The sequence below is a fragment of the Nothoprocta perdicaria genome, unplaced genomic scaffold (assembly GCF_003342845.1).
Source record: "Nothoprocta perdicaria isolate Ctin4 unplaced genomic scaffold, notPer1 scaffold_0, whole genome shotgun sequence".
Classification (NCBI taxonomy): Eukaryota; Metazoa; Chordata; class Aves; order Tinamiformes; family Tinamidae; genus Nothoprocta; species Nothoprocta perdicaria.
In genome coordinates, this window is record NW_020454092.1 from 17,594,848 (window position 1) to 17,620,694 (window position 25,847).

The window sequence follows — 25,847 nt, forward strand, 5'->3', positions numbered from 1 at the left end:
ATACCCGGGCTGTCTTTTGCCTGCAGGGCAGCAGGACCTGGGGCTTCTCCTATTCCATTCCAGAGACAGAGAACTGGGAAGCTCCCTTCCCAGCAGCTTCCCAGCACCTTCTGCAGCCAGCGCTGAGCCGGGAACAGGCACCAGCCGTCGTTTCCATTTAACTTCCTTCCTGTGAATTGCTCGCATACAGGAAAAAGAAGAAGAAAAAGCTCCCAATACTTTGCTATGTGTACAGATAATGAACCCTGGCAGTATAAATGTCCAGTGGGCAGTTTTATTTCTAAGTATGATTTGCACATGCTTGGTATTAATGCAAACTGACTTTGGAGTTTGTTTATTGAACACAGCAAATACTGAACAGAAGAGGGAAAACTGGGGACTTTTTTGAGCTCGGATGCAGTATTTCACTGCCACAGCGGATCGAGTGGGCCGATGCAGCACTTCAGCTGTGAAGGCTTCAGTGGATGCCGAAGATAGCTCCATGTCCAGGTTTGGCTCCCAAACGCCACGGGACGGTGCCCCAAGTGCTGGTGTCCTGCTGCCGCCCCAGGTGTCCCCAGGTGTTACATACATACATACTACAGGTATTGTATGATTGTATGATAGGAATTTATCCCTGTTTATTCTAGGCGTTTCTTTCCTAATGGGATTCATTTATGGGGGCCGGTGTCACCTCGTCGCTCTGTTGCTCGTGTAGGAGCAGTGAGCAGAGTCCCTGGGTTTACTTTAGCGAGGAAGGTCTCGTGCGTGCGGCAGCTCTGGCTCTCAGCGCTGCAAAGGCAGCCGGCCGGGTATCTGCGCAGAGGCCGTGGGTGCTAAACGTGTTCTAATAACTGACTTGATGAAGTGTTTCCACCCAAAGCCTTCAGTCGTGTCCAAGGTCATTAAACAGTCTGTCAGGAAAGAAATCCTTCCTTAAACAGCCTTGAAACCGGCTAGCGCAATCTTGGTGAACAACTGTGCGGAGCTCTCCGCATGGAAACCCCAGAACTGGTGTAGCTGAAGTCTGTGGTGCTGTCAGGAATGCTGGTTTTGAGCAAAGATTCCAACTGATTTACTGTAGTCTCAGCTCTGGTTGCAGACGAGGAATGAATATGAGTCTCATGCTTTTCTTGCTTGGGATATAATCGCATATTTGTTGTCAGTCCAAGAAATTTGTTTTCAAAAGGTTTCACCTAGGGTTTTTCTTTTCTATAGAGCTAAAATTAGCTTTGATTATTTATACGGTACTGCAGACCTCTTCCCTGGCTGTGGGGATCCTCTCCACCAGAGTTGCTCACCTCGGCTGCAGCAGCAGATAAACCCCAGCCATGGACCGCTGTGCTACAGCCAGGCGCATTCCCACCTGGGTGAGAACCTGCTTTACAGAGAGGGCAGGACCAAGCGCYCGGGTGCCCAGAACCCTCCAATGCCCCTGCAGACCGAGCAAAGGCGCCCTATGAAACCCTCCTTTAGAGCTCGGTCCAGCACGAGCGAGAAGCTTCCCAGCAGCTGGGAAGAGACCGGGTTGCTGTGGGAGCCCTTCCCAGCACCGGAGAGCTCTGGGACTTCCGCGCAGAGCTCTCGGCTAGAGCCAGGTCCAGCCACAGCTTTGGACACAAAACCTTCCTGTCCGAGTTGACTCCTCTCACCMACACATTTGCTTAGCAGGGATTTCAGGTCAGAGAAATGCTGGCTTCTATTGAAAAGGAGAATGATGAGATTTGGTGATTTATTCCAAAATGAAGAGCATCATTTCACTGGGTAAACTATCAATAAACTATGGACTGCACAAATCTCTGCACTTTAGGTCTATTTGCAAGAAAAATCCTGAAGAAAAACAACTATTTAAAGTATTTAAATAGAAAAGAAGATGGGAGATCAGAGTTGAAAGTATTTAGTTTGACTTAGCTCTGTGTAATTTCCACATGTTTTTAATAGCCTAGTGGTAAAACCCAATAAAACCACTGGAAGCAGTGAAATCAGAATGAGACATCTCAAGGTCAATCTTTTTTTCCCCTTCTTTTGGTTTTGCCATCTAGCACATAGACTGTTTGGAGCAGATGTAATGTGATATATYGCTGAATATAAAACACTTCTTATTTTGCTTCCCCTGCTTTTTCCATCTTATTAAAACATCCATCTTTGAGGGAGGAAAAAAAATGGCTAGCAAGATTCTATCCTTATTAGGAAAGATCACAAGCAGCAATTAAGTACAGTAAGCTTCACGTGATGAGTTGGATTCTGGCTTTTGGTTAGTATTTGTGAGCAGATTTTTCTTCTTTTCCAGCCATTTATATTGCAAAAAGAAGCTCTGGAGTGCAAGTCAAACAGGTCGCATGGCACCCTCATGAGGGAACCCACGCTGCTTTATCCCCTCAGCTTGAGGGCYGTGGGCCTGATCTCGGCCAGTTCGGTGCCCGGAGGGAAAAACCTCCCACTCCTCATTGCCTTGTGGCTGGGAAGGGACACAGGAAAAATGCTCTGGACTTCAGTGGAGCCAGAGCTGCAGTTCTCACCATGTGTGAGATCAAGGGCTGCCTGAGTCTTTCTGATTCAGATCCATGCCCTGGGTACGCATTTTGCCTGCACTATCAGCCACCTCTGTTAGTAGTTACTCTGTTTTTATGGAAAGCAGGAAAGGCCGARGTTGTTTCAAGGCTGTCCATCTGGCAGGCTAGCAGTTCTGCTGCTAAAAGGGGCTAAAATTAATGATGTTTGCTGTAGACTTGAAAGAGCAAATTCATCAGACGGTGCTGTTAGAGCATTGCTGCATTTTCTGAATTAGACTTATATAGCATGGAGGAGTCTTGTAAGACTTTTTATTTCAGCTCATTATCCAGCTCATCTTGTGCAGGGGATAGATACTCTGGTGAGACAGTCTATGAATAGGGTTTGGATGCAGAAGGTTAATTTTAAAATCCCCCTTCAGCCTGTTTATTCTGTTGTGCTGTTACCTGTGAGACTTTCCCATTCCGCACTGCCAAACCGCAGGAGTTTGAAGGACAAAATCCTGTGCTGTTCATTACTGTTTGGTCTGGGGAGCACAAGTGGCTCCTTCCTCTGCCTTTTGAGTTTTATCTCACAACTTTCACCTTGCAGAAGTTGAATTATTTCTTGGCACTGGGTTTGGCTTAGATCTTTCAAGATACCATTAAGTGCTGTTGCTCAAGTCTTCCGGAGAAAACGTCAGCCCAGGTGCCAGTGTTTGTTGCGGCAACACTGTGGAGCGAGGCAAGAAGCATCTCCTAGGTCAAGGTGACGTGAGGACAAAGATGCTTTTGCAAAAGCTTCTTTTGGAGGCAGTTCCCGAGTTCTCAGATACAGCTCCTAGATGGGCAACTTGCCAGCACAGGTCAGCCGCCCGGCCCTTCCCTGGTGGGAGTGGGAGCAGCTGCGAGCGCAGAGCATCCCTTGAGCCGGGGTCGAGCGTCGGACAGGGAGGATCCCCAGGGAGCAGGCGGAGGAATTTGTGCTTAGCCAGGGGCTGCACGTGGCCGGGGGAGCGGAGCGGGGCCAGGCCAGGAGCTCCTTGTGCCCGGCAGGCCGGGGCTCCCGGCTGTGGGCTCTGCTGGCAGGGACCTTGCGCAGAGCGCCGAAGTCTCCAAGGCTCTTGCGCCGCTTCTTCCCTGGCTGCTGGTTCTTGTTTGTGAGGACGGGGCGGAACTAAAGCCTGAGGTTTGTGACATCGCTCCCAGCTCTGCGGGATCACTCATTGCATGCACGGTGCCCTGAGAAGCTCGTCTGCTCTAGGGCAGTCTCGGAGCAAACAGTATTTTCAGGTGGTCTATACACGCTGTGGGCTATGCTTGCTGTCATCACTTGGGTCAAATCATGAAGAGTTCCCAGCTGTATGCGTTTCTGAAGGAACACATCCTTTCTGTGAAAGTAGCACCTCACAGGATGCACCTCGCAGTAAAACCCTTATCACATGTGTGAAGTCCTAATTCCAGCCAGTGCAGAAATTGCTGTTTCTTTGGCCTGGGTTGTTTTTCCTATGGGATCACCACACTGTAGCACTGGCTACAGTAGTTAGTACCATTTAACTGCATGTCAGCTGGGGCTGATAGGCCATGAGTATTAAAGATAACTGGCAGGAACTAGTGTGCACTCTGTGTACCAAGCCCTGGGTTTTCAAAACTTGTGCTCACTTCCATTATCCTGTTTGGTAAAGAAATAAGACAACACACAAAGCAGAAGTGCACGGACAGCCTGGTTTTGCAATGGCAGGTTTATTAAAAATGTTCTCTAGCACAGACATTGGAAACACATTCAGCAGATGTTATTGTGACCGAAAGATTCGGCAGACAGTTGAAAGAAAGTAATTCAAAGTACTGAATTCTGAAAAATAATGTGATGGTTTCCACAGCAAACTGCCCACAAAACCCAAATATTACTCATCAGCTTTAGCTTCCAGTTTGGGATCAGCCTGCCCTTCGGATGCAGCACGTGGTCCAAGAGCTTGAGTGCTGAGTTTATACATATTTACAGTAGAGCAGCCTACAGGTTGCAGGAGAGGACACGTTAGCACCAGTGCTTGAGGGTTGGGGTTAGCTCTACCTCTGCCACCGCCTGTGCCTGGTCCTGGCTCTACCCAAGAGTTAGGTTAAAAAAGGGTTCGTAGATCTGGCACTTGGAAGGCAAACTGTGCTCTGCAACGGCCTAGCAATGCTGTGCTATCAGGCACACGTGACTGCCTGTCTCGGAAGGCTGCCCATCGGAATTAACTTTGCATGTTTTCCTGCGAAAATGAGCATTTTGCTCCCCCACCATTGGAAGTGTTACTTAGTAATACATATGAAACCTTGAGATCAGGAAATCAGTGTGATTTTTCTCTCTGCTTTTCTAAAACTAAGCACAAGCTCTTTATTTAGCAAATATGAGACAAAAATTAGCATCTTCAGCAGTTTTGGTGAAATGTTTTCACACAGCAGAAAATCTATATAAATACTGTGTTCATATTTACTGAGATTCACCAAAAAAAAGGCTTTTTAGAAAATCAAAAAGGGTCAAATAAAAAAAATAAAAAAGCGAACGGAATGTCAAATACTACGTTTGGAGTCAAATGAGTTTGTCCAGAGGTAAAAGAGAAGTCCCTTAATTACTCAGTATTAAAATCTTCCACCTAAAGAAGTGCCTCTCGCAAGCTGTGGGCCTTTCCTGACGGTCACAGCTGGTCGCCTAGCTCCAATACAAGCAGAGTGGCCATAATTCCACATTTTCCTGTTCAAGGCAGAGTCCCTCTTCCAGCTGTGAGGTAGAGACTGGCTATCAGGTCACTGGGTTTGAGATAGAAGCGGTTACACATTCGTCTCTAGTTCATTTATTTCAATAGTGCAGTGGTCCTTACTGTTGGATTTCTTAGTTTGATTCTCCACTGGGCTCTCCTCTTGCTCCACTTGCACGGGTATGTGGTGCTGAAAGCCTGTCCCTGTGTCTGGGCSGCGAGCCTCGGTCATGGTCTTCACGCAGCCGTTCCGCTGGCAGGCCACGATCTGATGGACGTTGAGAGGCTTCGATTCACAGATCAGTGGCACCTGTGTGGAAAGCACCGCGATTTATAGAACTGCAGCTACTCGCTGCAGACCACAGGAAAGGAATCTTTGCTTTGAAAGCTTTTGCTCTGCTTTTACATTTGCAATACAGGATTATCTAGGGTTCCCACGGACCTGTTTCTTATATGCACTGAGGCATCTTGGCACTGTGTGGGTGAAGTGAAGGAGGATCTAGGTCTCCCCAAAGGCAAATTCTGTCACAACTCAAATTTAACTTAGACCCACAATAATAACTGTTTGCATCTTTGCATCAAGTGATATAAATAATTAAAATCAAGAATTTCTGGACCAAGTTTAGACAATATGGACTCTTAATACATGCTGCGTTTTGGGCAGTGCCTGCTTTTGAGGACTAATACTATGCCACTTTCTGCCTTTCCTCTAATCTGATGAGGTTATTGAAGTGCCCTTTAAGTCAAACCAGAAGTTCTGACAGGGAAAATAAGACGTATATACTGGCAGAGAAAAGAGGTGGGCTCGCAGCTGAGAAAATTTGGCCTTTGGGTATACATGACTAACTCCATGAATTAGGCAGCCAAAACGCATGGAAGACTAATGGTATATTTTAATACAATTATTGGGTATGATGCAAAGAAAAAATCTCATCACAGATGACTAAATAATCCCTAAGGAGGGATTTTATAGTCTTGAAACATCTCTTCTTGAGTGAAACCTGCTGAAATCTGAACACTCTGCTCCAGGACTGGGTTCAAAGCACAGCAATAAAACATCAGTGTTTGCAGGGAGCCAGGCTACACTTCTGGYTTTGCAACTGATGACAAACCTTGCCATGAAGTTGTAGATTCTTTTTATTTGTAATTGGCTATTTATGTAGTCAATGGATTCAGGTCTAGCCCTGCCATTAGTAATTGCTGTAGGTACCTCAGAGTCTGTCTATATAAAACTTGAAAGAGTTGGAATTTTAAATGGATGGTCCAGGAAGAGATGAAAATGGGATTTACCAGAAAGACTAGCTGTGAAATAGGGGAAATAATATCAGAAGTAGAACTTTGCTATTACACCGAGTAGTTTCCTCTAGGCGACACACAGGAGAGCAGCCCGCCTTTGGAGATTAAGCCCTGGGAAGACCCTTTTCTGCAGGAAATCTCTTGTCCTTGTGGATGAAAGCTAGTGCAGGCCTGTCAGATACAGCTGCCTGGCACATGCAGAACGGGGCCAAGGACATCGCTGCTCTGGGGAGCGTTCGGCCCCCCAGGCTCCCCTTGCTGTTTGAGCATGGGACTATGCGCCTGTTTCTGCTAAACAGCTCCATGCCTGAGACTTTTGCATCAGGGAACCCTAGGGAGGTCTGAATCTGAGTGGCTTTCTGCCTGACCTCCTGGAAGAGACCCCTCTGTCCCACCTGGTGGGGCAGCGCGATGCCCAGTCCTGCCCCGTGTCTGASACACGTGCAGACCGGGCGCCGCCAAGGCGGGAGCGGGAGCGTGCGGGGCGCCCGCTGCACCGCGGCCTGGCCGCCCTTACCTCGTCGCCGTCCTTGAGGAACTCCTTCCGGCAGATGTGGGCCATGATCCCGGCCGCCAGGGCATCTCCCAGGACGTTGATCATGGTTCTAAACCTGTCCCTGGCGAACGGAACAGTGCTGGTGAGTCGCTGGCTCTTGAAGCAGCCGCCCCATCTTTCATCGCGGTGCTGTTCAGAGCTGAAAGCTGTTTCGACTGCATTTTTACGAGCTAACCAGTTTAGAAATGGCAGTTGGGAGTTTGGCACAGGAAACCCGTCAGTTCTGTAGCTGCCCGGGTGGGATTTCCAGGCTGTTGTGTGCGCTGCGCCCTGTGCTCCACGTCTCAACCTGCAGCAGAGCTAAGGCAGCACCTAGGCCTCCCCACCCATGCAACCCGTGCAMCCCAGTGACTGCAGCTGGGTGCTTGTTTTACTGTCCAGCACCTGGTCTGACAGTCTGTGCTGCAAACGTCTTCCTCAAAGTAGAGGGCAGCCCCTATAACCACCACTACCTTGAATTAGCTGTTTAAGGACCCACTCCTACAGTCTCAGGAACCCAAGTGCTGTATTGCTGCAGTTTGCAGAATACAGATTTCAGTTTTTCAGAAGATGGCTGAATAACTGCTCTTACAGACTRTACCAGCAGTGACCATACCTAAATTATGCTCATTTCTGAAAAAGCTTATTTGTTATGGCTACCAGCGTCTCCTAAAGATTTCTCATTTTTACTTACAATCTTTTATTTTTTCCAATTTGGCTTCATACATTTAACAGTACTTTGTATATTACCAGTTCCACTGATTCATTTGTTCATAAGGGATCAGTTTTGCCCTGTTTCAGTTCTCTACCCGCCACCATTAAAAAAAAAAATTATAAAAAATTGGCTGCGAATCCATGAAGTTAGGGGTTGTCATAAATAGGTGTTACACTCAAAACTACTTGTAATCTTTTAATTAAAACTGGTGATGTTTCAATAGACTATGTAGCTATGTCCCTTCCAAGGAAAGCAGACACATCTGAAAACTGTGTCCTATTGGAAGCTTAATTTATAAATGTGGGTTATAAAACTGAGATTCAAAATCCTCCAGATGTTTGGCTCATTAAAGAGAATGACAATCCAACATCAACAACGCTCAGACTTCAGATCATGTACCTTAATATAGAACAAAACTTAAACTCTAGGCTGTTTTTTTTTCCATCTATTTTARGCATGTATTCCTACATGCAAATATTGCTGCATAGTTAGCATGACCAGTTCCTGCACTAACATTTATTTGCATGCAGACATCCAACTGTACGTGTAATTGCAAATAAATTCATTGATAATATTTGACTGCCAGAACATAGACCAGTTTCCTGCATCAAATACTTGTTTGCTGAAACCATTTTCGATCCCTGCTGTTCTGATTTGGGGTTTTATCTTGAAAATAAATCCTCAAGACAAGTAGTGACAAGTCCTGTTATAGTGCCTACTGATAGAAATTCCTGTTATACACAGACTTCATAGCTGTTTTTTTTTCTTAGTTGATCATAAAATGTTGATTTTTTGGAAAGATATTCTAGATTGCTAATCCTGAATCACACAGAGTCAGCTGTGTTGGGGAAGAAGCTGCACGAACACTGCTCCAGAGTTCACTTACTCTTCTGGGCTTTACTTCAGAGCTGTCCTGAAGACAGAGATTTTCTAGGAAAATCGAAAGTCTTTAGYAAATGGGATTGCTTTGCGTATTCTTTGGCCAATTATGGTCTGTGTTTGGACAATGCTGTTGCCAGGTTGTCATGCTTTAGGACTTCCAGATCTAATACTGGAAATATTCATCATGTCAACCATGTGGACATTTTGCATCTGCAGGCTCACAAAACCACCCAGAGCCGTAATGTAGAAATAGATGTTTTGTATGAAAGGTCATCTGTAAAAGACTAAAAGCTGGGTGTGCTCCTTTCTCCCTTTCTAATACTATCAGGAAATATGAACCTGAGCAAGTTTGTTTGCTGTTCCTAAAGTTCTGCAGAAAAACCTAATTCCTATATATGCTGGAAGACTTACTGTAAAAACAATTAAATATTCATGTTGCAAGAGCTGGATGAAAGAGATATATGGAGGGCGAAGAAGACTTTTGTAATACAACTAGAAATATTTTGGTTTGCTGTGCTTTGTGAACAACTGAACTTCAGTGACTAGTGTTAGGAGGATTTCTTTAGTAATAGCTAAACTGCTCTTCTCAAGTTCAGGTCCACACCACAAATACCATTTATACTTTACACAAGAATCTCTCTAATATTCTTAAAATAAATATCTTAAAATTGCATCTGAAACCACTCTCATGACTCCTATTAATAACAGGAATAAATAGTATTTTATTACCCAGAACATGAATGTAAACAATTGGTTCTCCCAATTCTTTGTAGAAGAGATCTGGGGCTTTTAAACTTTTAAAAACATTTTCCCCAGAAATTTGATGTAATGAAACTCTACTGTCTCAAGGTGTGCAATCAGTAAGATGACTCGCATTCACCTGTGACTTTTTACAGTACAGAACCTGCTTGGAAAAGATATTGCATCTGAGGCCACATCAGCACTGTTTCAAGCGAAATAACTACTTTCTGTGTCTTTTACATAGATTTTTACAAATGCATCTCTGGAGAAATTTGCTTTTTTAGCAACATTGCTGCACCTTAGTGTAACTTACAGTGCCCAGTCAACGGCAATTATCAACGTGATGTCATCTGTGGGGAGTCCCACCGAGGTGAGGACAATGACCATGGTCACCAGGCCGGCCTGCGGGATTCCTGCCGCGCCGATGCTGGCAGCTGTTGCTGTGATGCTGCAACGGAGAGAAAGGAATTGGCTTTAACTACACTGGGTCCCTCTGCAAGAGACAACGTCACGTTTCTCCCGGTGTTTTGCTGCCCCTGAATCCTTGTACCAGCCGATGCCCGCAGCGCCCCGAGCTGCCATYGCTGCTGCCCCGGCTGCGCCCTGGGCAGGGAGCTCCGGGCAGCGAGGCCTGGTTGTGCCCACAGCGCCGGGCGAGCGCGGCTGGCAGCAGCCAYGGGCCTTGGGGCCAAGGTGAAGCTCTGGTGCAGGCCGTGCCTTCGCATACTTGGATCTGAACATGAAGGAAGCACAAACGTGACGGGATGCCTCCAGTTTCTGGAAGGCGTTTCTGCTTGAACTTCACACCTTTTTTTCAGCAAGGCAAGCAGAAATGAATGGGAGGCCAGGGCAAGAGTAGACTTGGCAGCCTTAACTTTTTCTTTTCTCTGCTTCATTGGGGCTATTTTTAAGGGAGAGATTTCACTCCTTTTTCCAGGAGCAGAAGTGACTGGCTCTATTCAATTCCTCCTYGCATCTGGCCACTTTGGAGAGCTAGGCCATGCAGCAGAAAGACAAAAAACACAATGCATGTTGACAACTGTRAAGGGATGACATAAAGCATATACACTGATAATCCACCACATCTATCTGTCCAGAATTTCAGAGCTCTTGGCCTGCAGTTAAGTCTAATTCTCCTCCCATGATGGAAAATGATGGTAACAATATTCACCCATGTGGAAACTGAGACATACAGATATCCAGTATTTTGCTCACAGCTGTACACTGTATCACTATAGCAGCATTAGTATTTACAGCTAGAACCCTTTTCTGCAATAAATAAATGCTTTTGTATGTGGATGTGATGGGTAAGAGAAAGATAAAAAAATCAAATTTGAAATAGTTAGCTTGTACAGCATCCTAATAGCATTGTAATCATTTAGATAGAAAGAAAAAGGGTAAAAGCTCAGTATTTGAGTAAAAATTAAATTTAATGAGTATTAAAAGATTATTAGATCAGGACTTTAAACTGACTACCCCATTAGGACTGTTTCTGCCTCCTAAGTCTTTTCAGGCTAGAATGTCTTATAATTCCTTTGGGAGCAAAATAAGGAATGTTTAATTAACATTGAACAGACAAGCTCATCTGCTACTCCACTGCATGTTCACCGTAATATAGATGTTTCTTTGTATAAAACATTCAATTCAACTCAATATGGATTTTGAAAGCTATGAGCAAAGTAGACTGATTTTTTTTGTCCTTAACATTTTTATCCCTCTTGCAAAAATACCCTAGTATTGAGGAATGTTTGGATTTCAAATCTCCAAGTACTAAAGTATCAAGGTCTTAGGCAGGTGTGAGTTAGAGTATAGTTAGAATTTGGCTGCAGATATTCAAATGTTTATGGCATGATCTATGCCACATTTTGGGACCACAGTCTATAAACATTACCAATGCAAAATCACAGAAGACTAAACTTTTGCATGTTGTCACTCCAGTGATTTTCAGAGACAGAGACAGCCTAGAGCAACAGTTCATAGGGATACTTYTGCTTCTAGTCTAGCCTTTTATCCCCCCATATGTACATCAGCAACCCTSAACTGTTATGTGGGGTTAGTTTTAGCATGCTCTTGTCAGGAGGGTTTTAAGTTGCTCAGAAGATGTTCAAGGCCCAGCAGTGCAAAAGGGTAGTGGTGAGGTCAGTGGGTGGGTAGGTAAGTAGATCTCAAATGTGTTGCACAAGGCTCTGATTATGAAGAATGTTTTTCTAATCATTTGTTCCCTGCTGGAAACCTGCAGGTTTCAGTCCCTGAGGCATTCTTTGGCAGCCAGTGAATTTATTCTGGCAGTAATTGTTTAGCTGGATCTTTTATTCCTTTGGATCCATTACAGACCATTCAAGGAAGGAGTATGCAGCTATAGCATTCTCTACCCACCGAGAACATAGTTGTTTATGAAGTTTTCTGCTTTAGCAGCAGCCATTAAAAAAATCTGGATGGTATAACATCTGATGAAAACCTTTCCTGATAGTAGTATCTCAGTAGATCTCTGYACACCCCTATCATGCAGCGGTCTGTGGCTCTCCCAAGTATTTCCTCAGTTAAGAGAAATATTTATGGCTCCAGCTTTCATTTGGGGCCAACAAATTCTCAACAGGACTTGAGAATTTGACCTGGGAGGCAAAGCACAACATGTGGAACTTGAGGTTTGTACCTTATAGTAATAATCTGCCCAAAGTCCAGTTCATAATTGTTTACTTGCGCGATGAAGATGGCTGCCACCGCTTCGTAGAGGGCCGTCCCATCCATGTTGATGGTGGCTCCCACCGGCAGCACAAACCTCGCAATCCTCCTGTCCACGTGGTTATTCTCCAACAAGCACTTGAAAGTGATGGGCAGGGTAGCTGAACTGCAAAAAGCACAGAGAGAAACAGGCTGAAATTATTTTTATCTCTCCCAACCTTCTTCCATTAATGAAGAAAAGTTATTAAACATTTTCTGGTTGTAAATGTCCTCCTTTTCAATAAGATGCATGTATTTTTAAATAGTAATATTCCTGAACATATTTATGTTCATTCTGTACTTTATTGGTCTTTTGTTTTGGAGGCATTCTTCATTTTATTGTTTAGTGTCACACTCACATCATAAACAACTAATCTTTTCAATAGTGTGTTCAGTCCAATTCACTCAGGGTTGTTAGCCCTAAAACAACGTGTCAGTGATACTTAAGCGGTAGAATGATCATTATCTGCTTTTAATRAAAATACAACACACTTGATCTGTAAGTTCTTTTATCAGTCTTTTTTTAGTCATTTGACCTACAAAATATAGAGATTCCGAAAACTCTGATAAAATCATAGTCCTAAATCTGCTAGAATGTATTAGCAAAACGTTTCCATGAGTAGGTAACTCCCCATTTGTGCAAGCTGCTGTCTGAGGATGCAACAGTGTTTGAAACAGAAAAGTAACTTCTTGCAAGATAAAGGCAAAAAATATTGTCTATCAGAGGGTGCTTTTGTCATTTTTTTGGTTTCTGATAACTTTTTCCTAAAATATGTGACTGATGATAGGCAGATAGGCAGTGATTACCATTAAAATCTGTGCAGAAGTAATTCTCCAAGTTTGCAAATAAGCTGAAAAGGCAGGGAAGCAATTAAAAATTGATGAACTCTGGTAACTGGCTTATATTCAGTTTCTTAATTCTGTCAGTCCTAATATTTAAAACAATTTTTACTTTGAAAAATAAACACAGGAAAGCATAAAACCCCAAAGTCCTCAAGAAGTAACTTCTCTCTTGGACATGCATATATTTTTTTCCCATTTATTTTTGAACGACTGGAATTCTTTATGACTTGTTTACCATAAAGTGTTTGTAAAACAAAAGGGTGAGACGGGAGTGCACTAATACTATGGGATAGAAAATCCTGGCATAGCTGTAATTATAGCAGACTGCCATAGAAACGGGTCTAGATCTTCCTAACTACAGGTATTGGCAGGAATTAATTACCAAGCCTACAATTCAATGCCTCCCCCCCCGAAGCTGCTTTGTTTCTGGAGGATTATTTGCTTTTCAAAAAGTCTTTCCGAAGTCATTTCATTTTTCATTTCATTTTGTTCTCATTTTTTTCTGGAACAGAACTCTGTCTGACCTGTTTGTGAGGAAGAGAGGAGGAAAAAGTTAACTTTTCAAGTCCTTTTCCACCTTGTCTACACTCCAGTCATAACAGTTTTAAACCTGAGTGCCTTCATGTTTATAGAGCAGAAAGCTGAGGTGGGAAGGTGCAAGTTTGACCTGACTGACATCTTTGGATTTGTTTGAGATGTGATCAAAAATAAACTGAGGAAAGAATCCAACAATACCAATGACACAAACAAAAAGTCCTACACCTACTTCCCCTGAATGTATGATACTGTTTTCACAAGAACCTTTTATCTTGTTTATTAATTCACAGAGTTAGGTGTTGCTTTATTTTGAATTTTATGCTGTTAGACGCAGAGCACTTAACTAGTGATTGGTTTTAAAATGTTCTCTAAAGCTTGCAGCTAAGATGAGGGATATCTTCTTCTCCTAGCACTACCTCATTGATAATTAAAAATATATTTTTAGAGTGTTATCTCAATTTTGGTTTGGATAAGGCTCTGCAGCTGCAGAGACATAAGCTAACGGGTGATCAGGCCAAGCTTTCACTAGTGCGAGCCACTTGGTATGACAGCAGAAGAACAGCTGTGCAGCCCGCTCTGTTTATCTTATCATTCAAATGCATTTTGGTATTTGCTCCAAAAAATCAACAAACTGATCTCATCTCCCCTTTGCTAAATCTGCCTTTAATTTACACTCCGCAACAGCCAAGATCTTAGTGTTTCATAAGCAGCAAAAACCCTTGAAATACTCAAAATTTACAGTCTGTCTTCAGAGAAGATGAAAATTGTTTCTTTTGATGGGATGCAGCACTGAGAAGATGCTGCTTTAATTCATTAATGGAAAGATGACCTAGAAAAATAAAATTCCCTCATGTCTATGGCATGAAAGCTAAAATCAAGAGGAATTTTGTTTGCAGGTCAAATACTGGTTGATCARTGCAGTAAAAGGTGGCGAGGTGGACACATGAAGGGGGCTAGACAGGGGCAAGAGGGGCAATGACTTCACTGACATTGAAGGAGCTATTTACATTGCTATAGGTGCCTGTTGCCAAAGCCAGGTGAGAGTTTGACATCAGACGATTTCCTTCTTCTCTGTCCCTACCTCTCCAGTAATGTCAGTGTAACCCAAGGTCAATAAATTGCTGTGTGACTGTGATTTCTAGGCAAGCAAAACGGGACTGAGAATGGAGTGCAGAACCTTTCACTAAAGGGGAATGCACTGAAATAAGGCCCTGTTTCAATAAAATGATTGGAATGACATGGCTGGTTAGTGGCTTTAAGGTCCCTTTGTGGTACCTTTCTAGTTTTGTACAAAATAATGTTCCTTCTTCTTGAAGTTAAGGCTTTTAGCTTGAAAAGCAATCTGTCCACAGGTGCAGACTAGCTGGCCTGGCTATCAGAGCACTGATTTGTGATGTGCTTTCTATCATTCGATGTAGACCTGGACTGACATAGAAACATCTGCAAGAAACACATCAATATGCTTAAAATCAACCCTTTGTTCTCCTCAAAGATGAGCTGAAAATCCAATACCCACATTATGAGTGTTATATAATGCCCCTGTGGCAAGTATTAGTTAACCAAATACAGCTGTGGGGACTGTCAGGAGAGGCAGCTCTCCTATCCAGCCCCAATTACTTGTGCATGTTCTCTTGGCATCGGCTCAGCTATGCGCAGTATCCATTCCTTGCAGTGTAACCAAGGTGAAAAGTTCAGCCATCTCTAGACAAGACACTGCTGTTTGAGAAGGAAAAACATTAATGGCCATGTTGTGCCTGGGCTGGATTTGCAAAATGTATGGGCTGATAGAGGGGGCACAAAGACCCAACTCCATCAGTGTCCAAGCTCCAGAGCTGGAAGTTCAGAGCCCTTCTGCAAGTCAGCACGAGAAAAGATAACTGATCTATAACCCCCAAGCCAACCCCAACACCTCTTCCAAAAAGTAATACAGCTTCAGATACATGCATGGAATTAATCCCCTATGCACATTTGTAGATCTGGTATTTTTGTTACTGTATATCATTCCTGACATTTGGTTTTACTGCTGTGATTGATAATATTGGCACTGGAACATTTCCAACTTTGAGATGTACCATAACCCACCCTAGGCCTGCAGATATTATAAATTATGACACACAGATGTTATAAACTACAAAGAAGGCATTATAACTGCAAAGAGACAGAGTGAAAGATGAGATCCCATGAAGAAACCATGAATTGCTTTGATAGAAATGGGAGAAAGTTATTTAAAGGAGCACAAGACCTAAATATTTCTGAGGAATAGTAAATTGAATATAAAGTCAAAATATAATGCTGATGAAAACATGAAAAATGATAAAAAGGAAATTACTTTATGAAAAAGTTGGAACCTATGATAATTTTAAAAATCTGACTGAAGTCTTACTTGACAAAGGATCTGTTCCAGTGAAAGAGCTCATTAATTTTGCTGCCTATTAATAGAAAAAATGAGAAATGGACAAACTTTTCTATAGATGATAAATGTGAAATGAGCAAAATGAAAAATTTCTCTTTTTWTTTCTAAAAAGTAAATAATTCAGATGAACTTTTTAAGAAAATGTTCCGTTAAGAAGAGAATGGAATAAACAACACAGGAGAAAAAATATTGTTCTTCAGAAAGAGATTTCTTAGAGGAGTAAGGCAGAGAGTCAAATGTGTCAAATGTGAACCTGAAGGACCTTTTCCAACACTAACATTGCTGAGTGTCAAAGGGACATCTTACTAGAAGCAGGGGATGTGATGACATCCCAAGTTATAGACCTTTAATGCTYACTAAAAAAAAAAAAAAAAAAGAGCCAACTTAATTATTTAAACCAGTTACAATATAAAACTCCACCCAGGACATAACTTTTTCCTGAGCCTGTATTTCACGGAATGCGATACAGGATCATTGGGAGCAAACTATTAAATATGAAGAAAACCTTGTAAAATGAAACACTGTGGAAAGGCAACAGCTTCCAACAATACTATGTTTTTTCCAGGGTAAGTTTCTTTAGAATTAAGACATGTACACTCTTACTGGTTTTATACTAATTTGGAGGTATAAATTAAGTAGATGAAGAAGTAGATGAAGATAGATATTGTCACTAACTGTCATAGTATCAAGATCTGGAATTAGTATTTTCCAATATCTTTGTAAAATAATAACTATAATAATTTTAAAAAGTCAAAAGCAAATACATGAAATCAAGCTGAGATAAAAGAAACACTTCTTTTCTCTTCTTTAGCCCTCTTCATGACAGTGTAAATAATAAATATATAAGACATCCCAGGGAAACCTATTTGTCTAGCATTTTTAACTCATTCTGTAGCTTTCATCACTGCATAGGAAGTGCTTGATACAGCTGTTCTTGTTCCTGTGGAGTAAGAGGCCACCAGCCTCTCATGAGACACTATTTTCAGATATCTGCTATGTGGAAATGTTATTTTATTTGTCTTTCTTGTTTCTGCTCTGTGCAAGTCAGTTCCAGTCTTTTCAAGCACTTCCAATTCAAAAGTTTATCCATGTTGCTAGACATTTCACAACCAGTTTTCACAAGCTGTTTCCCATTTCCACTGTACCTTTCTTCAACTATGGTTAAAACTCATTATACATCCTCCCTAAAGAGGATGTGAAAACATTATTCTTTTGGCACTATACCTAAATATTTTCCCAGTGCTGGACAACAGCTTGCAACCACAGTCTTAATTTAGCAAAAAAACAAAGACTAAGATGAGTAGAAAGGGTAAAATGTTTCCATATGCCAGAACTAGGAGGTTCTCCACTAAATACAAAAATTGAAATCTGGACAAATTTTGTATCCTTTACATATGCTAAATGTGTACAAGCACAATGTTTGTTTTCGCGGAAAAATACGCTTATTTCCTTTCCAGTCCTTTAAGTAAAGTCTCTTTTATCCAGCCTTTTTTAAACTGAGGAGAAACTGTGACAAACATTATTGTCAAATGGCTGCTGCTCGTAGCTGCCAAAAGTGGAGAGACACATCTTCAAAAAACGTATCAGTGATCTGGATATGGGCCACAGCTTAGATACAAGCATGTCTGCTCCAGTACACCTGTRCGGTGCTGTTCCCAAGAGAATGCTGGAATTTGGGTCTAGCAAAATGCTTCATTGCATCTGTCTACGAAACTGCAGAATACCTGGAGGATGTGGCCAGGGCAATGAGCAAGGCTTGAAGGATCCCTCTGATGAAGACAATGGGATTCTTCTTGGTGATGAAGAAGTACATCATTGGCAGAATAAAGAGCCCGTGCACAACCAGGCCACACACCACGGTAATGGCGTAGAAACCCAGTTTCTTTCCAATGGCTGAAGGGTCATCCATTTCTAGGATTTTGCCAGCAATTAGGAATACTATTCCGAATGGAAAATACCTGAGCAGAAGGAAAGACACTTGTTATTAGGAGAGAGCTGACTTCTGTCAACCAGTATGAGATGAAAAATTATTGTGCCTCCAATACCAGCACAGCGAAAGCATCCTGAGTGGATAGGGCATATCTGGGTTGAGTTGTTTCACCAGACTGAATCTATTTAAGCTTGACTGACTGTATTTAATCCCTCACACTTGAGGATTGTGCCCTAAGCACTAGGCTAAACACTCTTTTAKGCAGGGTGCCCTTCAGCACATTTGAGGTTCTGTGATTGCTCAGGAGTGAATTTAAAATGTGCTGGTTCAGGTGAAGGCTCTGACCTTGCAGCTTAAAGCAGATCATTTGCTTGGGAGAAGGGAGATCCTGAGCTGCTCTGCCTGTGTGTGTGCTTGTGTGATGGTTCACAGCTGCTGTTGGACATTAAGCAAATGCTTACACAGTCCTTAGGTGAGATGTGAGAAGACTGTCCCACCATCTCGGCCCCTATGTTTCCCTCTATGTTTCCTTGCCAAGTTTCAGAAAATTAGTGGCTCTTTCTGTATTTTGTGTGGAATTACCAATATGTGTTAAATGAGCTCTTGGTGCTCTATTTTCTGAATCTCCCTTTGGACYGGACATGAGATAGGAGCTTTATCAAAGCTGGAGTGCTTTCATGTTCACCGCAATGTAAAGTCTCAGGTGCCTAGGGAGCTTCAAATTAAAAAGTATATATAAATAGATCTGGGGACATCCACCCACCTTCCATTTGCAGCTGTGCCAGCTCGAGGACTTACACCCCAGTCTGCTTGCCACTTYACCTCATCCTTCCAGAAATTACAGCTCCCTCGGCTCCATCTGGCCAAAAAATCGTTGCCAGACTCGGCTTAGTCACATGGAAGCAGGAAGCCGGAATGGGAGGCCAAGTGCTGGCAGCAGGATCCCCCACGTGTGGCCGAGCCGCGTCCGGGGACCCCCTGAAGGCTGGGGAGGATGCGAAGCTGAGTCACACGCTCCTGCTGCCAGCGAGCAGGGCGCCGCGGCAGCCTGCACGCCTGGGGACTCTCTGCACTGCCTATTGAAGAGCTGCTTTGAACTTCCAAGTGCCTTGACTGCTGGGCAAAAACGGCCTCACATTTCAAGGGAAACAACCAGAGGGAATTTTGGAGAAAAAAAGGGAAATTAAGCCTGAAATAATCTAAGCTGTTACTGCATTGATGTTATGGAGCTATAACAGTGGTTATTTTAGTAGGATACAAATCTAAGCATGAAATATGCACATTTGCCAAAAATTCACCATTTTTACAGGGCTAGCTTTTGCTTCTGTTGGTCACCTCCCGTTCTCCTAAAAATATATATATTTGATTTTCTTAATAAAATGGTTACTTACCAAACAGCAACTGCCACTATCTTCATGACAGATTCATTTAAACACTGACAAAAACTGACCAAAGGAACACCACTGTTTCCCATTCTTCCCAGCATTATACCTGCAAACAAATGCATTCATGTTTAAATTCTCATGTACCTTCATGCAAATCCCCAGTGTTTTCCCTCCTTTCTGTAATTCAAAGAGAACATGAGGGAACCATTGTTTCAGCTACCTAGAGCTGTCATCTAGCTCCCTGTTTTTTATTGATTTTGCAGTTCCCTGAAAGTTTTCCAGTGGAGTTGCTGTTTCTGGGCTTTGGTTTTAGACCTTCTGATTACTATTACTAATTATTAAACTGAGCCTGTTTGCTTAACTATCTTTCATGAAGCCCTGAGAAGAGATTTACCAGTTGTGAGGGATTCCTGGAAGACAGAATGAGAAACACTGTCTAGTTAAAGCCTTTGTCTCTGCAAGCCTGCCGTCCCTTCCTAAAATGGACAACACTCTCAGTGTAGAGTCAACATCTGGGCCTATATATATTTGGGGCAAATTATGATAGGCGGCTTCATCCAGTTTTCACTTGATACCTGTCTACCTAATAGTAATCAGCCCTCATAACTGATTGGACTTGGCAAATTTGGGGGAGAAAAGGAAATGAAAAATCATGTGAAGAAAAACCTAATTGTTATCTAGTTTAACTAGCAAAGCAAGCAAGAAAAATCCATTTGCCTGAGACAGCGTTAGGAAAGGAAAAGAGTACRGGTTTGGGATGTGTTAGATATCCATATATTCTCAGGCAGCATTTTTCGCTAAAAATGTATATAAATATACATTGTTTTCCCATGTTATTAATTTTCTGCCTGAAAGGATTGCGAGTGTTTGAGTTAATTAGTGAAGGAAACACTTCAAAAACGAAGTGCAGTGGCTGAGGCAGCCTTGGAAGGGGGATTCAGGAGGAGGCCAGGGGCTGGGCAGGCGTTAGGTGCTGGCACTGGCTCTGCACGCTGGCTTCCAGGGGCAGCCCAGCCTTGCACCCTGGGAGGCCACATCTGTGTCTGCAGCTGGGTCAGGTCAGGCTGTAAGAGGCCGGGGCAAAGCCGTCCCAAAGCAGGGAGGGATCAGTATCTTATCTAGTGATTTCACAATAACTGTGTGCTCAAAATGTGGGTTTAAAAGCTTGTTAATATTCATCTAAGCTTTAAGTTTTAGGTTGGAAAACAATACTCTTCTTAAGCATATTTCTCATCTGTGCTAGAAGGATTCTAAATACAATTTGACATATGATGCCTGGTTGGTTTTATTAAGCTGTGGCAGTTTACAAGAGTCCAAGAGTGCTATAGCTTCTAAGTCCATATAATGCTGAGCAGAAGAAATGTTTTCACTTTCATTTTATAGGAATAAGTGAAGTTTGTTCTGTAAAAGACTTGCCTATCTGAGTATCATGCTGTTTCTGAGGGCAGTGAGTGGGGCAGGCAGTACTGGGGTGTCCTGTCCACAGTGCCAGCGTACCAAGCTCCATTTCAGTCCAAGAAAAACCACGTTTTTCTTGTGGTTAATAAATAACGTGGCCTTTTCTGAGAAAAACAGATCTGATATCTCAACTCTTACCCACTCGTGATAATCTCTAACAGAAATTCCTGCACACTGTCTATGCAGAAGCAGTACAGCTAGTCACAACTTGGGGAACGCCTAGCATCATCTTTTAGTATATCTTCATGCAGGTAAGATTCAGCCCGAGTGAGCAAAATTGTCACCAGGCACCAAGGCCTGGATAGAATTTTTGGAAGAAACAAAAATTTTGGATACCCTTCTTCCTTGGAGACTGAGGCCACATGCCTTCTACTTTAAGTGCTTCAGTTTTTCAGAAGGAGGCTGAAAGCTGAAGACAGTGATAAATGTTGGCCTTTGTCCTCGGTTCAAAACAACAGTGTGAAATAATCAGAATATGACAAGATTTGAGGGCTTAGTGTCTCAGGCTTATCTGCAGCTGGTCCTTCGACACAATAGCAGCACGTTTACTGTAGAAAGCAGCTCTCAGCTTCCCTCCCCTTATCCCTGGGCTAAAAAGAATTAGAGGCATGGCAGAAGAAATACATGCAGTTCTGGGAAGAAAATGGGAGGTCTTCTGTGCTCAAAATTATATAATTGCCCTTGATTCTAATAAAGATATGTAATTAATTCATTCATAGCCAGTACTTGGCTGGAATATTGCTTGCTGCAACAGAGTACTTTGAGAACTGACTATAAAGTATTACACACTGGGGGACAGCCAGCAGTGTTGCATATAGAATAGCATGCTCCAGAAAAATGAAGAAACTGAGACAAATCTGCTAATTCCATAAATGATTTTYGATACCTCATGCTAGATTTTTGATACCTCCTGCTAGAGAAGATAATAAAAAAAAGAGAAAGAAATTTTACGGAACTCTATTTACAGAGCAAATTAATGCCCAAGAATAAATTCGGATGAAGATAATTTCATCAATTTTTTTGCAGTAATCACAGTGTAATTACCTTTGTTGAGACTAACTAGGGCATGATTATAAATTTACCTTTGTAACCCATTTACCAAGATAGCTCCGAGGCCAATTATGTGGATTGTTTCTTACATAAATGATTGACACAGGTTCTATACTAATAAAGTGATAAGATCCTCAGATAGGGCAGACTCTAGGGCAAAAGCCACCTGTGCCAGGTGGGGAGGACTTAAACCAGGGTGTTTGTGTGCGAGTGGGTTATTCTGTTCACATGGCACAAAGCCTGGTGCTTTGGGCATTAGAAATGCCCTAACTTCTTGGACTTTGGGGAAAAAGTCTGTGATGGACTTGTTTGTTTATGTTTGCTATGCTTATAGCAATAGAAAGCTTCCCTGAGTTATCCCAGACATCAAATTGTGGTCACTTTTTCCCCAGAAGAATGAAAGAGATCATGCTTTGCTCTTGTCCTCCTGGTACCACTCAGTTAATGACACTGCTGCTGGCATACTGAATTCGTATGAAGGGATGAACTGATGCTTCAGACAACTGTCTTTAAAAATGATGTAAGACATTTCTATTTTTCTTCCATCTGAAGCAAAAAYGGTTCACAAATGAAAGCTCAAAAACTAAAAAACAGAAGTAATATATAGAGAATATAATTCATGCACAGAGAACAGCATGGAATAAATTATCAAGAATTTAGAAAATTTTTCTTCAAAGGTTGCAAGAACAGCTCTTTTTTCCACAAAGTTTGAATAGAATCAGTTAAAAAAAAAAAAAAAAAAAAAAGACATCAAGAATCCAAACAACTCAACCTCTATTTTTTCTTCATAAATGGATATGTGGATTTTTGGAAGTCAAACATATCTGAAACCTACCCATTGTTGCAGAGAATATCACAATCCCTAGCACATTCATGCCATCACTAGTGCCTGGTTCCGATTTGTAAATCACTTCAGGAGGGGGAGTGATATCCAAGGCAAAATTCTGGACATTGGATCCATTCTCATCCTGGACTCCATATATTATAATGCGGCGAGTGGTGCTTTCAGATGATGCTTTGCTGGATTTAATGATGGGAATAGTCTTGGTGCGATACTGAAAGAAAGCAAAAGATTTTTCTAATTAATATTCCAGCAGGAATTAACAGTTTAATGAGGCCCCCTAAGTGCTTTGATAAATGAGGCTGCATGTCAGAGGGAAAGAGTTTAGCTTATGGTAGCAGATGAGTCTTTGACAGAACAAGGATTAGAATGAAAATGAAGAAGTTTGCTTCCAGGTCCCTATTCTCACCAAACCAGGAGGTGCTTCTCCATCTGCTCCCCTCAAAGAGAAATGGGCTTCCAATCTATATTTTCATTAGAAATCAGTCCCTCCTTCCTTTCCTGGTAGCTGCTCTATAGGCATTGACTATGTGCACCGTTTATTGATCCATCCTTCCTATTTTTTAAGCTCATGTTACAAAATTTGCTGTTTCTGGTCAGCAATCTGTACCCAGTGCTTTAATAGCCCTGTTGTACCTGAGAGCTGCACACACTCCTCCTCCAGCTCCTCCAGCCCATGCTCAGGAGCTACAAACCATCCTCCCCACAAAATCTGTGATACTCTAGGAAGATACCTGGTGAGACTAGTAGAGCATCTATAATCCAGGATATATACAATACACTGTACAAATATRAAAATTACTTAGTGCTCTTAGCTGTTCATCTGCTTCTGCTGCTAAGGAGACCTGGACCTTTTAATCTCATCAAGAGAGGAAGGTAACAGCACAGCACACAGAATAATGCTGAAGGGTCATGTAGCCTGGTAGTAATTAATGTCCTACAACACAATCCTGCAAGTGGAAAGAGACATAGTAATTTCTTAATGCTGAAGGTGTTAGTTAGTTCATATAAAAACRGTATACTGTTTTTATATGAATTCTGCTTTACTAGGGCATGACATGTGTCTTATATGATGAAGGCTCATCTCTTTCATCAGTAGCAAGAGAAATACAGCCGCTTACCTGTTTGAACGTGGCCTCAACAAGATTGGCTGGAAACATGTTCCTAGAAATGAACAAAAGAACATTTTTCTTTTAATGGGGCTGAAGGCAGTTTCCATCTACTTGCTTTCAGGGCCTGTCATGTCTCCCTCCTGGACAGCAAGTGCTGAATGAGGTCAGAAGGCAGCTACGCTCTCCCACCCATGTATCATTGTAACTCACTGAGCAAGGCACAACAGAGAGAAGACGCCCCAGAAGGAAAGTTTTGGGACTAAATTCTCAACACCTAGAGTGAGACCCAATTGCTCTAGTCTCAGTTCCTGGCTCAGAGACAGCTCTATGTAGTGACTCAGTCAACAAAATTGCTATCGTTCCCTTTTCCGTCTGCTCACTGCGGGGAGGAATATTCTTTTATTCCATAATTTGTCTTGTCTGGTTAAATAATGAGCTGTTCAAGACAGCCTGTTTTCAGGGATGTGATCCAGAGATCCTGGTCTCTTGTCTGCTGTAATCTGCTTTGGGACTTCTAAGCACTGCTGTGAGATCACTCCAGTACCTTCTGATTTGCCCTCATCACTAAAATTATAAGCGACAAATACCTTGCAGTGGTTCTGTTGAGAACAGTTTGATTTTCAAAACGAAGATTTGATTCCTGATGAAAAGAATCCAGACTAGAGCGGCAGTCTGTGATAGATTTTATTTTAGTAATTCTGAGGCTTCATGGCTAGAGCCAGGGTAAGAGAAACTGCTTCATCTCCGCTCATAGCTGCCCTACTGAGGGAAATCATGCCCATGTGCTGGGAAGTGTGCAGTGAGATTGAGAAGTTTTTAATTCTAGAAGGGACTTCTTTGCTGACTTTCTGTGTAACAGCGACTTACCATTTCACTAGTATCTGGAGCTAGAACTTTGATTTGAGATAATTATTACCTTGTAGAAAGACATTCAATTCTAATTTGAAATGGAGAGCACACCCTCTAGAGGCTTCAAAGAGGAACCAGAGTAGATGGGGATAAAAAGCTAAAAAGGCAGATATTTCCATGTAACATTTGGGAATCAAGATCTGCGTGATCATTCTAATAGGATCATTTTCAGGACTAATTTATCTGCAGCCCAAAGCTTTTGAACATGGGGGCAATAGAATTGGCTCCATGACCCAATATAAATCAGTTTATCCAAATCAAAACCGTTAAATTCTCTACCCGAAGGCCATTTTGTTGAAAGCCCAGCTCAAGCCTCAAGACAGGATAGCGTTTAAGCATGTGAGTGAAAAGCCTGTTCTTGTTCAGAGGACAATCACTGCATGCATGTGCGGTTAAATGTATGCTGAAGTGAGATGTATCCCAACCCTGCTTTCCTTTTTGCAGCAGCATATGYTTGTGCTAGTCGGGTTGCAGCAAGAGTGCCCTGTGCAGCACCAGCTTAGAAAAAACAATTTTATTGCTATTTTAAGTGATCTTAATGCAACATTATGATCACACTTAAAATTATGAAGTTGAATCTGTTTCAGTAGCATMAGGCACCGGGAGCAATTACTGCAAACAGATGATTAATTATCCAACTCAGAGTCAAGCAGAGAGAGCAGAATTTTAATTAAAGGGTAGTAGTGYTGTCTAATGATTGAGAGAGGAGATTGAAAATGAGATTTTTCCGCTGTCCTGCTGCGTGAGAGCAGACATGCCATGTAAAGGGACCATGTGTCATTTTGGTGAGGCTTTGGCACAAGCAAATGTTGGGTAGACCAGTTGCTGTTGGGCAGGAAACGATGTTGATGTGCAGCACTTTAGTTACTTTTCGTTAGCTGTCCTGATCTTCTCTCCTCTCAGTGAATGTGAGGCAGTTCCTATAATCTCCTCCTTGTAGCCTAAAAATAATCTGGCATTTATTGTGGGATAATAGTATACATGAGATATAATAGATATATTATAAGAGACAGTGTGGCAACATCTCCTCCTACCAATTCTGCTTAAGAGCCTTACGTATGATGATGGCTGTGCTCTGTGGTGATACAACATCAGAAGAAAACATATATGTACTTTATATTTGCCTGTATAAAAAAAAAGTCATAATTTATCTTGGTTTACTTACACTAATACTGTCCCTTTGTACATGTAATTCCATTTCTTTAGAATGAATTAGCTTAAGACACTTCCTTCTTGCGCTGTTGGAAGAAAAGCTGTACACTCGAGTACCAGG

At 42.3% G+C, this 25,847-nt stretch overlaps 1 protein-coding gene across 1 annotated transcript in view; it reads right to left on the reverse strand.

Annotated features, from left to right (window-relative positions):
• Positions 1-5,159: 5,159 nt before the first annotated feature.
• SLC1A7 (solute carrier family 1 member 7) overlaps positions 5,160-25,847 on the reverse strand; it is a 44,516-nt gene continuing 23,828 nt past the window's right edge. The window contains exons 4-11 of the mRNA XM_026045540.1: positions 23,675-23,717; positions 22,548-22,767; positions 19,211-19,310; positions 17,614-17,847; positions 12,029-12,223; positions 9,689-9,823; positions 7,020-7,119; positions 5,160-5,516 (exon numbers count right to left, since the gene is read on the reverse strand). Coding sequence (XP_025901325.1) covers positions 5,280-5,516; positions 7,020-7,119; positions 9,689-9,823; positions 12,029-12,223; positions 17,614-17,847; positions 19,211-19,310; positions 22,548-22,767; positions 23,675-23,717 — 1,264 coding nt within the window. The 3' untranslated portion in view covers positions 5,160-5,279. The remainder of the gene's footprint in view (positions 5,517-7,019; positions 7,120-9,688; positions 9,824-12,028; positions 12,224-17,613; positions 17,848-19,210; positions 19,311-22,547; positions 22,768-23,674; positions 23,718-25,847) is intronic.